The 14151-nt window shown below is 31.0% G+C and overlaps 1 protein-coding gene across 1 annotated transcript; it reads left to right on the top strand.

Annotated features, from left to right (window-relative positions):
• The first annotated feature begins 475 nt into the window (after positions 1 to 475).
• On the top strand, positions 476 to 12628 carry LOC110697973 (beta-glucosidase 24-like). Its single transcript, XM_021875368.1, has 11 exons — positions 476 to 824; positions 3297 to 3401; positions 8824 to 8899; positions 9087 to 9167; positions 9393 to 9480; positions 9699 to 9915; positions 10007 to 10122; positions 11006 to 11217; positions 11315 to 11452; positions 11817 to 11961; positions 12094 to 12628. Exons 1-11 carry the CDS (start codon positions 522 to 524, stop codon positions 12275 to 12277), a joined length of 1665 nt encoding a protein of 554 aa, XP_021731060.1. The 5' UTR covers positions 476 to 521; the 3' UTR covers positions 12278 to 12628.
• Positions 12629 to 14151: the final 1523 nt, after the last annotated feature.

The raw sequence follows: 14151 nt of genomic DNA, 5'->3' as shown, positions 1-14151 counted from the left end.
ATTGATCAAATACATAAATTAAAAATCGTATAATAGACAAGTGAGTAAAATAAAAAAAAAAAAATAAAGGAAGTACTTTCACTATTTCATTCAAATCGTTTTCCTTAAGATAGTAGGTTCCTTTTTAGATGTCGGATGATTTTCTATTAATGAATTGATTTTTTTTTTAAAAAAAAAAATAAGTTTATGACAATTGACAACCTTATCTTGGGTAAAATTATTTAGCGTTGAATTAGGTGGAATAGAAACAGTTATATGGAGCAATTTGCATTATAAAAAGTCAAGAAAATACATAATCGACCCACAAATCTAGCTAAGATAAATGTAATTAATGAATGTGTATCGTGTTAACCAAATGGAACATGAAAACACGTGATTGCAATTAGATCATTTCCCAATAACAACTCATCCTATTATTTAAATTGACCAATTTTGGCTATAAATAGAAACCTTTCTTAATCTCCTAACCACACAAAAAGTCAAAAATACACTCATTTTCTTTACACAAAACACTAAACAAAATGGCCCTTTCTTATTCAGTAGCACCAACGCGTGCTGCACCATCCCAAAGTCTTATTAAGTTTCCCACATTATTAAGGGCTAACAAGTTTTACACCAATCAAATAAATGTGTTTGCTAATAGAGGGTCACACTATAAGGTGGCCTCACCTTCATCTCTCACTGTGATTAGTAAGAAGGTGGAACCAATGGAGGTTGTCTTGGTTGATGGTTTTGAACCAGCGTCCATCAACCCACCTAAAGACTTAAAACGATCGGACTTCCCTTCTTGCTTCAAATTTGGTGCCTCCACTTCGGCTATTCAGGTTTTTTTCTCTCTCAGCCTCACTTATCGTAGTATATTCGTTCGTTCCTAAAAGTCAAATTAAACTCACTTCACGTCATAACACTATTCAAGATTTTTGTTTTTGGTTTTTCTGTTTTTATTTCTTTTTTTTTTTTCAACATTGTCTCCATTGATGCTTTTTTGAGGAATTAAACATTGAATATAAATGGATAAACTTTTCAAAATTTTAACTAAGATCTTACCCTTCCCACACTTAGCTTTTAAATAATAGATCTTGCTACTTAATATATTACCTAAAATAATATTAAGTTTGAAATGTATGTCAAAATTACACATTAATCAGTGTAATAAATGTTTATTTTACATTAATATTTCCACTTTCAGTTTATTTATCTAACACCTCGGAGAGCACTCGTTGGCTTAATCATTTACCTTTGTTAATCTATACTTTTATTTATTAAATAAAAAGTGATCCTAATACATATTATGTGCCACATGGCACCTTTCACGTGTATTAGAAATTAAATTTACCATATAGTCGTAGCGACACCATCCAATTTACTATAAATATGTTTTAATGAAAATAAAAATGTTTATCACAAGGGTTGAAGTGTTGAACACAAGACTAACAAGAAATTAAGTAAAATTATTACTTTTTTGCTATCTTTTAATTATGTTTAATTTTGTTTTATGTTCAATTATAATATACTTAATATGTACTTTAAATAAAACATCAATTTGAGAGCTTATTAGTTATTATTATTCACTTTTAATATATATATATATATATAAATATATATATATATATATAATTTATATTTTATAGCTCAAACAATAATTATTGATATTCAAAATTAAACTCGGTGCATCGCCCGGACCGCACACTAATCTAAGCTATATTTATATATGAAAAAGCGTTCCTAAAACAAAATATGTGTCACGTGTCACCTTTTTTAGCATTTTTTTTTTGGTGATACCCTTTTGAGCACTATAAAGATGACATGTCAGCTCCACAACATGTATTAGATTTGACAGCTAAAAATGTTTATAACAAGACTTGAACTCGAGACCAACAAGTATTATGCTAACATGTCTTACCATCTTAGCTATTCATTTATTGTGTTTTTTTTTATCAAACAAAATAATAATTAACTTGAATAATATAATTAGTGTTTACAAAATTATAAATAGTGATATACGGTCAAAATAGATAGCATAAATAGGGTGAAATCGAAATGGCGTCATTAATGTTAATTGTCTCTTTCTTAAAAGTGTTAAGTAAGATGTGCGGATATTTATAATCTAAAAATATTTATTTACACATTTTCTCTTATTAATGTTGTCAACAACTATAATTATAGCATAGGGTGAAACCGAAATGGCACCCTAAACATGACTAGCTATGGTTATAAAATGGATAAATCATGGCGAGAGTGAGGTATATAGCTCAAGTGGTTAGAGTTTCTCTCCTAATTTTAGGAGATATTTGGATTGATTTTCATCACCCGCCCTTGTGGCTCTTTAAACAACAACGATAACAAACAAAAAAAAAAGAAAAAAAAATTGATATCTTATATATAATTTAAGAGTTGTTTTTCAATATTCAACTACAACACTCCAAATCCCCAATTCTCAAAATCTAAGCACTTCCTCTTTTATTTATTTATTTTTTTATTTATTTTTTATTTTTTGCAATAACCTTTAAATTACTTCCACATCTCAACAAAAAAAAAAAACAAAAAAACTTTTCTATAGCTTTCACTTCTACTATTTTTTTCTTTCTAGATATACATCTACATATAATCGTATGTATATCCCGTTTGTTAACACGGATACACCCTAATTTTCAACATTGCAAAGAAACTAGTCATGTTTTTCCTCCCGCTATACATTGAAAGTTTGAAAATAGTAGTATTGTTTAAAATTTCATTAAATTAGGTGTCAAAAAAAAAAAATCATTAAATTAACGTTACAATAATTTCTGAAATTAACGAAATATGTACTTGTACATTTTTATTACTCCGTATTTTAAAGAGCTAGTTGAACAAGTTGTTTCCTGTTAGCTTCGAGCAATCTTTGACTTTTTTTATTTATTTATTTTTGGAGTTGAAGCAACGAATCGTCAAATCTCATTACATTTTTGTACAAATTTTTATATGTGGTTAGTCATACTGTATGGCTAACTCATGGAGATTAATTCATTGGTGTTATATGGGTTACTCGGTTAATGTTACATGGGTTAATTCGTTTGTGTAATAGGGATTACTTGATCAGTGTTTTAGGGGTTACTCGACCCGTATTACATGGGTTAATCGATCAGTGTAATATGACTTACTTTAATTTGTGTTTTCACAAGCAGTCATATAGTGTGACCCTCGCACACAAAACACTTAGTAAATTTTTAATTTATGTTTTTCTTTTTATTTAATTTTTTTAATAAGATTATTATCCTGTAAAACGTTAGCAATTTTTTTTTTTTTTTTCGTAATAGACCGAGGGATCAGGCACTGAAGGTGGAAGAGGACAAAGCACGTGGGACTTTATGATTCAAGCAGACCAAGGAAGGAAAGGAGTGGATTCTTACAATATGTACTTGGTAATTTTATATTTAGTTTTTAATTTTTTTTTTTTTTGGAATATTTTGTTTGCGGTCAATTATAATATAACAAGGTTAGTTACAGTGTCGTAATTTTTAGTATTTATCATTAGTTTTCATTTTATAAATCTAATAGCAAAATATGATAAAAAATTTGTGATTACAAAATAAAAATAAAATTATATCATATTAAAGAAAATATTGGGAGTATTAGGCTCTGTTCACTTCACCTTACAAAAATAATATTCAGAAAAAACAATTGCAGTTTAGTAAAATTAATTTCAATTCAGTAAAAAAAAAAAAGTAATTTCAAAGAAGAAATATAATAGAGAATCAGCAAAAATAATTTCAGTTTAGTATAATTAGTTTTAGTTCTGAAAATATAATTTCGATTTAGTAAAAATAATATAAGTTTAACAAAAATAATTTTAGTTTGGAAAAAATAATTTTAGTTCAACAAAAATAAGGTGAAATCAACATCGTCTTACATGAACAACTAATAAAAAATAATCACGGATTACGTCACAACGTTATATATAGGAAAATATTATTGTATAATATTAAATAAAAAAAATATTTTGGATGAATGTGTATAAATGGAATAAAATCACCAAATAGGAAGGGAAATATTATTTCATACTATTAAATATTTTCTAACAAACTTTGGCAAATATATATATATATATATATATATTTTGGCGGGAAAATTTTTAACCAAGAAATGAAACGTATAATTCCTAGTTTCGTCCTTAATATATAGTTATAGATTTCTGTGTTAAAGTTAATTTGATGCAATATATGAAGTAACGTAAAGATGTTTTCTATTTCGTACTACTCCCTCCGTCCCACAACATCTGACAAAGTCAACATTGCACACATACTAATAGACTAGTTTGACTTTATTTTTATATAATTAAATATTAATGAAAGTTATTTTAAAAATTTAATTATGAAACTTTATATTAATAACTATCTAAAAATATATTTTATGATAAGATATATTTTTATTATGTTAGTAAGAAATTATGGTCAAAGCTAATACATGATAGTGGAAAAAAGTCCAACGAACCCCAGATATTCTTAGCAACTAAAATTAATTAAATAAATCCATTTGATTGTAATATATGAGAAAAAAAAACATACTTAGCAACTAATATTAATATTAGTCATAAGAATCTTTAATTATAAGAGTAATTCTAATTCATGAATGGGTAATCTCATTACTCAGCTCATAAGGGTAATCTTATTTTGCCTATAAGAGTAATTTTTTTTTTTTTGAAGCCTGCCTATAAGAGTAATAAATTTACATCAGTGTTGTTTTTTTTGTTTTTTTTTTTATAAAAAAATATTTATTTTAGTAATTAACCTTAGTATTATAATAAGTATTATCAATTAATTAGAAAATTTTTACCCATTTGTTTATTTGAGTGAAACCCATCTTCATTTGTTTTTGCTAGTAACTGAATAATCTACTTGTTTGTAAGGATAACCACACTTATTAGTGTAACACTCATTACTCAATCAATTACCTAGCTTTTATGTGAAATGATCACATAAGCAACTAGAGGTGGGCATGGGTCGTGCTGGCCCGCGAACGCCACGAGCATGGCACAGTGGTGGCATGACCCGGCCCGGTACGAAGACTGAAGTTGGGGCTGCGGGCCGTGCCGTGAACACATTTGCGAATTTTCGGCACGAGACAACGGGCGGCACGACACTTTGGCCTGCGGGACGGTTTGCCAACACGGCACGGACCACTACAAACGACTATATTCCAACGGTTAGAATGCAGCAACAACAATACACGACCAATTTTTTGTATTTGTATCGGCTAGTTTCTATCCTAACGGCTACCTTAATCTAATTCCCTATAAATACATCACTTCATCTTCCAATTATTTCCACAATTCATTCATCAATTCATCTATTCTCTAATCATTTATAATCTTTAATTCTCTAATTCTCTCAATTATCGTATCGAGTATAATAAAATAAGTTATTCATTAATTCTTGTGTTATTGCACTCGTAAATTTTTTAATTATATGTATTGTTGCTTTTTGCTAAATAATAATAATAATAAAGATTTATAATAATAAAAAATAAAATTAATTATAATAATAACATAACAAAAATAATAATAAAGAACTATAATAATAAAAATAAGAATAATAAAAAAAACTATAATAATATAATAGTTAAAAACATAAACATAAATTAATAAAATTATTTAAATAATATATCGATTTTAAAAGTTGTTCAATATATATATATATATATATATATATATATATATATATATATATATATATATATATATATCGATTTTTTAAAAAAAAAAAATTATGGGCTGCCCGATGCTCGGCCCGACACAGCACGCTAGACGCGTGGGTCGTGCCGTGCCGTGGGCTGGGATGTGCCAATTGGTGGCCCGACATGGCATGACTCGCCAGGATGCAAGCACGACATGGCACGACATGAGCCACCACCAGGCACGGCAAGGCACGGCTCAGCAATGCACGATGCCCAACTCTATAATCAACTAATAAATTTGTGATATCTATATCATATAGTTAAAAGTGTTCCTAAATTGTACCCTCATTTATTCGAGTGTTTTATTTCATTTGCTTAAAAAGTAAAGATTATACAAGATTTGAACCCTCATTCTCAAATTAAAAATTTCAAGTGTTAATCAGTGAACTATTATGATTTTGCATATTATTATTCAAAACTTAAATATAAATATTTGATTTGAATCATGACATGTTTTGTTTACCTTATTTTCACTTATTTAAGGTATAATAAGTTCAGTTAAGTTCAGATAAGTTCAGTTCAGGAAAAAATAAGTTCTAATAAGGGTTGCCCAAGAACAAATCACAACTAAAATAAGTTTTGATAAGGTCTAATATGTTCAGGTAAGTTTAGATAAGTTCAGATAAGATAAGATAAGTTCAAATAAGTAAAAATTAGATGAATAGAACACACCTTAATATTGATGACTTGGGGTATCACTCAAGGCCAAACACTAGTTAATATATAGAAATCAAGTATGCGTATTTAATTAATTATTGATTGTGTGTGTTTACATACACTTTCTATATATATATATATATATATATATATATATATATATATATATATATATACAATTACTTGAACAAGTAACAATAGCAACCTAATCAGTGTGTTAATCTTAGTACAAGAATAATGTTCACCGTACCTATATTTCAATTAAGATCTTACTTACAAGCGTCCTAAGCCATTAGATAACAAATTTAAAATATTTTTTAAAATAATATTAAGTTTGAAATGCATGTCAAAAACACGTGTTAATCAGTGTAATTATTATTTATTAATTTAATATTTATACTCTTAGTTGCCTCATCTAACGTCCCCTGGCGATTATTTAGCCTTTTTCTTTTAGTGAATTTTTTTAAGGGAAATCTTCTTATTGATAACCTTTTGAATTTGCATTTTATATTTTGGTAATAAAATAATAATTACGTAGTATTATTTTTGATAACCGTATCCTATATATGCCGTTTTTATAATACGTAATTTCTTATCTCCTCCTACTCTCCTCTTTCCCCACCCACCATAAGACACCCATTGCCCCCTCCTTTCCAATGGCGTCTACACACCATTAAGCTAACAACTTCCACCACTTTCTGTTTTCTACAATATGTCCCCCTTTTTGAGAAATCCACACTATAACCCCAAAATACATTTAATTCCTATACAGTTACCTTGCCGTTATCTCGCCGTTAACCAATTTCGTTAATGGGGCCCACTCTCCACTTAATAATATTTTTTTATCGATTTGCGTGTTGAAAATTGTTCCGTTAAAGGTTTTGGGGGCTACTTTGGCCCTTAAAAATCCAAATTGAGCTCAAATTTTGGGGAAAAAAAAATGTAAACGCCTCTTTTTGCGTATTAAGAATTGTCTCAATTTGCGTGTTTACGTATTTAATACGCAAAACGAGACATTTACGTTTGTTTTGCCAAATCTGAGCTCAATTTGGACTCTTAAGAACCAAAATAGCCCCCAAAACCTTTAACTAAACAATTTCCAACACGCAAATCAATAAAAAAATATTAATAATTGGAGAGTGGGCCCCACTAACGAAATTTGTTAACGGCGGGATAACAGAAATGTTACCGTGTAGAACTAAATGTATTTTGGGTTATAGTGTGGATTTTTCAAAAATAGGGGGCACATCGTAGAAAACGAAAAGTTAGAGGGTTATAACGTAGAAACTACCTTTTTTTATAAATACATTTTGAAATGTTTCATCTTATCTGTTAATTTAATATGGAGTTAAATTTTTTGGAGCTAAATTTGTTAATAAAAAAAGTTATACTATGTATACTACTACGTATATATATTGTCGGGTAAAGAAATTTGTTTAACATAAATTAACTGTGATTACCAAAATAGCCCACAATTGTTTTGATATAAATGATAATTAACAGTAGGGTGAGCACAAATTTCAGGTACCCGAAATTGGAATTGAAACTGGAATCGGTTAGGAATTGACGGGTCCGAAATCGGAATTCGAACCGGTGGTTCCAAATCCAAGTAATAAATTAAGGAACCGGTTGCAGCCGGTTTCAATTCCAATTCTTAATTTATTGGACCTTGGAATCGGTTAGGTATCCAGTTACCCAATATTATTAAACTAAATATATTTAAAAAAACAAATATATTTTGAATGTATATAATCAGTAAAATAAAAAAATATATTATTAATACCTAACATAAATAAAATAGCTTCATGCATATATAAATATAAGTATTAAAGGCTAAAAATGAAAATGGATCAAAATAATTATTATAATTTGTATTAAATTTTAATAATTATGTACATAAGTGGGTACTCGAAACCGAAACTGGTGCCCAGCGGTTCCAATTCCTAAATTTTAGGACCGGTTGAAGTAGTTTCAATTCCAATTCCGAAATTTAGGAACCGGTTCCAATTAATTCCGAGCAATGACACTTCTAGAAATTTTTTGATATGGATTCAGAGTCCAAACGCATATAATGAAATCAAGTAACATAATGTAAAATACAAGTTAAAATTAATAATTTGGGTGTGCACATGTTAATTTGACAAAAAAAAAAAAAAAACAATTTTAATTACAATTGAGCTCATCGTGTCTTCATATTTTAGCAATACAATATGGCGCATAGTTATGTATATAACCAGTATTTAATATGTTTTTTTTTTTTTTTTTTATTAAACTGATTAGATTTTTTCTGGATCCAATATGGGTTTAGCTGAACCCACTAAATCCATACTGAAATTGCCACTGATTTCGAGTCCGGTTCTTAAAATTTTAACCGGGTATCCGGTTTGTTCACCCCCCTAATATAACACTCTTATGTGTATTTTGCCTTATTATTTTTGTATTTGTACATTGCAGGAAGATGTAAAGCTATTAAAAGCAATGGGTATGAATTCTTATCGTTTTTCCATCGCTTGGCCCAGGATACTCCCTAGTACGTACTTTTCCTTTTTACCTTTTTATATTGTTGGTAACTTTTATACGAAGAACATGTAATTATCTTCTTTTTATCGTTGCTATACGAAGAACATATAATTAAAAATGTACAACCATATATTATTTGAAGTATTAAATACCTATTAAATATAATTAAATAAAAAATTCTGTTTAATTATATTCAGAGGGTTCAGAAGAAGATGGTCCAATCAACCAAGAGGGAATTGATTTCTACAACAAATTCATTGATGCTTTGATAGCAGAAGGTATCATGACCTCTATATAGTTATTTATTTAAAATATTTTCCATTGATTGATTCATCGAACATAGATGTCTAGGTTAGACCAGTTTTTTCAAATAAAAAAGATGTATTGACTATTGACCAATCTCTTTAGCGATATACCTTATGCTACGAATTTTTATCAATACTCATTAAGTCATTATGAAGTATAGAGTATCTAACTTATACAATATTTTTTAATATCCAAAGGAATCGAGCCTGTTATTACATTATTCCACTTCGATCTTCCTGTTGCTCTTCAGAACAAGTATCATGGCTTTATGAACAGTCAGATTGTGTAAGTTCTCATTCTATATTGATCAGATTAAACATAAAATATGTTGATAGCGTGTTTGCCATATTACTCTCTTCACTTGGATTTACTTGTCACGCCACATGTTTAAATTATACTAACAACGTGACTATTGATTCGAAGTTGAGATAGTAATCCTTTCTTTTAAATCCACCTGACCATCTTATTTACTACTAACATGTTACGTCATATCATATAAACAGAGAGGACTTCAAGAAGTATGCTGACATATGTTTTGCCAACTTTGGTGATCGAGTAAAGTATTGGTCAACAATTAATGAACCCTATGTGTTTGGGTCATTTGGGTACAAAATGGGGTTGCCTAATGATGGTAAGAGTGATCTTGGCCCATTTGTTGCCACTCACAATATTATCTTAGCTCATGCTGCTGCTGCTCAAATCTACCACGACAAGTACCAGGTACTTGTAATTTTTAATTTGCCTCTTCATGTGTCATATCTTTCCTTTCTTCGTATATCTCTAATTTCGTTTAATTGTCTTGTTTGAGTAGAAAAATCAAAAAGGCAAAATTGGAATTTCACTGCCATGTAAATGGTATGAGCCTCACTCAACCAATCCTACGGACGTGGTTGCTGCTCACAGACAATTGGACTTCATGCTGGGATGGTAAGCTTCATATAAAACACCATAATGTAAATATATGTACTTCCTCTGTTCTTTTTTACTTGACCTATTTCTTTTATCACACTTGTCAATGCAAAACTTTAACGATCAATAACTTTAATTCCACACAAGTAAAAAAATATAAAAGTTATATATTATGATAGTACTTATTTAGACGAATTCAAAAAGACCCAATATGAATATGTTTTTCCTTACATATTATTTACAAAACACGGTCAAAGGATGGGTGGTGAATAGTGTAAAAGTCAAAACGGATTAAATAAAAAAGACGGAGGAAATATGTGGGATAAACATTTCTATATAATATCAAGTTTGTAAGAAGGTACTAAAATTAAGCTCGAAACCCATTGGTAGATGTATGTGAAATAATGAGCCTCGTGCCAAAGAAGAAATTATGATTATTAATCCACAAAGGATAGTAAATTTATATGTAGTATAACATTTCCATATAATATTAGTAGAGAGTGATCGTATGAGAGATAGCTCAAGTGGTTAGAGCTTCCTTCCCAATTTCAAGAGATTTTGGGATTGATTCTCATCACCCCGTCCTTGTGGCTCACTAAAAACCAAAAAACAAAAGATAGTAAATGCAAAGTTAGTACTTTAATTTTTTTTTTTTTTTTTTTTTTTTGGGGTAGCAGCAAGGGAAGCAAATCATAGTACTACAAATAGGGTCGAATTTGGGCAAAATCACTGTAATAGAATGGTCAAATTTGTTAGAAAATGATACATAATGCTACCATATCTAGAATTAATGTTCTGTTTTTTTTTTTTGTTTTTGTTTTTATTTTTTATTTTTTATTTTTATTTTTTATTGAAAGTAATATAGTCTCTAATATATATTCTTCTTTAATAATGGATTAAGGTACATGGACCCATTTGTTTATGGTGATTATCCAGAGTCTATGAAAGATTCTATAAGAGAACTCCCTAAATTTACCAAGGAGCAAAGGAAGATGGTGAAAAAGTCATGTGATTTCATTGGTGTCAATTATTACACAGCGAGATTTGCCAAGCAAACCACCAAGGTAGATCCACAAAAAGGGAAGATCATCGTCGAGTACATTGAAGAATTAGGTACATCCTTCAACATTTGCTATGTCGGCCTCTTGTCTCTTCGAACATTAAAAAAATTTCTTGTATTAAAGTCATTGTCATGTTACTCTTAATGCAGTGAATGCGAATGGAACTATAATTGGAGAGCAAGCGGAAGGACAAGCTGATATCTATGTAAATCCTGCCGGTCTAAGGAATTTGCTTCTTTACATCACAGAAAAATATGATAAGCCTGAACTTTTTGTAACTGAAAATGGTGAGTTTATTAGCTGACTCGTACTTTTTCCTTGTTTATCCAATTAATTAAGTGTTATTGGTACAATAATAGAGGGAGCCCCAGTTTTTCATTATGAGAAACACTTTTGTTTCTCATAATGACACTTTGGAAAATAATGTGATGTTTTTCACCGGTGGTCATGAGTGGGAGCCCCATATCTTGACACATATCCCAACTTGTTTCTCACAATGAGAAACAAAACTTGTTTCTCACAATGAGAAATAGAGAATTACCACAATAATACCCATTCGAACTCCAACTAGATAGGGTAATTCTTATGAATAAATTAATACTTCCTCCGTTCCAAATTAGATGACACGTTTCTTTTATATATCACTTACAGGTATTCCTGCAAAGCCTATAATCACAGGTTCTGTTATGGATTTAATCAAAGAAGGGAAAGTTAAAGAGTTGAAAGCTGCATTTTTTGATGACAAGAGAATCTCACACGTCGAAGATCACCTTACTGCAATTCGTGAGGCTAGAAGGTGAGAAAAACACTTTCTCTTCTATTGTTTTTAACATAAATATTAGTTTGATTTAATAGGTATAAAATTTTTGTGACATGCAAACAAAATTCGAAACCAATGACTAAATATTACTTATGTGTTTGAGTGCAGGCAAGGGGCAAATGTGGAAGGATACTTTGTATGGTCACTTATGGACAATATGGAAGTGGGAGCAGGATATGATGTTCGCTTTGGTCTCAACTACACAGATTACTATGACAACCTCAAAAGATACCCAAAGAAGTCTGCAAAATGGTTTACTAATTTCCTCGCGACACCTCCCAAGAAGAACTAACTCTAGAGCTATTTGTTATATGCAATTGTCTTGTGCTAAAATGATCTAAATCGTCTGGGTCATATATTCTATTACGTTGCATAAACTATTTACTGATTTCCTCACGATACCACCAAATAAGAATGCTATTTGGTGATAGTGTTGTGATTGTGTTGATCTAACTGATCTCAATTGTTTAGATCATATTTACGTCCTTTTTTTTTTTAAATTTAGTTGTCAACTCTTTCTTTATTAATCCCGATCCTTTTGGCATTCCTTACATATATGGGAGTCTAAGACACTCATCTACGTAGCAAAGGATACAATGCTCTTACTACAACTTTAATCATTTACATCTACCTTCGCATTCATGTATGCTTTCATTTGCTTATGCTTTATTAAAGTTTGGTCCTCCTGAGGGGAGATGGCAAATCGAGAGAAGAAAACGATCAATTAGATCGATCAAACAAAAAGCCAAAATGGAAAATTACGCATCTCATTTTCAACAATGAATCTCATGAAAAGGAGAAGAATTCTTTGATGGAAGTGGATGAAAATCCTCAGATGGAGCCTTTAGCGAATAGTGTGGGGCAAATGGTAGTGAGTAAAGCACCACCAACCATTGAGAAATCTAACCTTCTTTTTAGTGATATGCGTAGAGGAGGGAATAATTCTCAAGCGCTGAACAATTGGATTGATGATTTGGACTTGATTGAATTTGAGTTCACAGGGGCTTCTCACACCTGGGCCAGAGGACTTAGTGAAGCCACAAGAAGAAGTGCGAGGCTCGACAGGGCTTTGTGCAATGATCATTAGTGGGCGACAAGATTTGATCAAGCAAAAATGAAACATCTTCCTGCGGTTCATTCGGACCACTGCCCGATATTCATCTCTCCCAATGGCTTTGTTCCCCTGCAATCTCTTCATGGACCCTTTCGATTTCAAGCGGCGTGGCTCTCTCACGAAAATTTTAAAAATTTTGTGGCAGAAAAATGGGATGATAAGTGAGAGCTTATGCCCTCTCTAGCTAAACTGTCCTCGTATTTGCAATGTTGGAATAGAGATATTTTCGGCAATGTCTTTAAACAAAAAAGGACATTTCTTGCTCAAATTGCAGGAGTCCAAAAGAAACTAGCGGAGGCCGGAGAGTATTGACAGAGGCCTCACTAAGCTAGAGGCTCGCCTTCGAAGAGACTTGGATGAGGTTCTAGACCGTTAAGAAACGATATGGTACCAAAAATCTAGGATCAACTGGCTGCAAGATGGAGATCGAAACACTTCGTTTTTCCACCTTATTACAATAATTCGAATGTGGAAAAATAAAATTGGTGCTATCAAGAATAATAACAATGATTGGCTAACTAATAAACTAGAGATCCAGGACCATATTGTGCAATGCTTCTCAAAGCTATTCACATAGGAGGGAGCCAGGGTCCGAATGTATTCGATGTGCCGTAAGATGTGTTCCCTGAAATGTTCAAGTCATGACTGGAATAGTTTTGTTAAGCCTTATTCAAGGTGGAAATTGAGTCAGTAATCAAGGATATGGGGGCGCTTAAAGCACTAGACGATTTCCAGGCCCTATTCTACCAAAAGACCTAAGAAATCATTGCAAATACAGTATACAACACTATCATTCCTATCTTGGAAGGCAAGGGGATCCCAGAGCGCCTTAATGATGCCCTTATTACCCTCATTCCAAAGATTGACAATCCGGAACTTGCCTGACAATTTCGACCAATAGGACTATGCAATGTTGCCTATAAAGTGGTCACAAAAGTCATTGTCAACCGCTTGAAACCAGTTCTTCCTCGGCTTATCTCTAATACTCAAGCAAGCTTCTCTCCAGGGTGTCAAATCACTGATAATATAGTCATTGTTCAAGAGGTGATTCA

This window comes from Chenopodium quinoa, unplaced genomic scaffold (genome assembly GCF_001683475.1).
Source record: "Chenopodium quinoa cultivar QQ74 unplaced genomic scaffold, ASM168347v1, whole genome shotgun sequence".
In the NCBI taxonomy this organism is placed as follows: domain Eukaryota; kingdom Viridiplantae; phylum Streptophyta; class Magnoliopsida; order Caryophyllales; family Amaranthaceae; genus Chenopodium; species Chenopodium quinoa.
The sequence above is the reverse complement of the archived record's forward strand: the minus strand, read 5'-3'. Positions and strand labels throughout refer to the sequence as shown.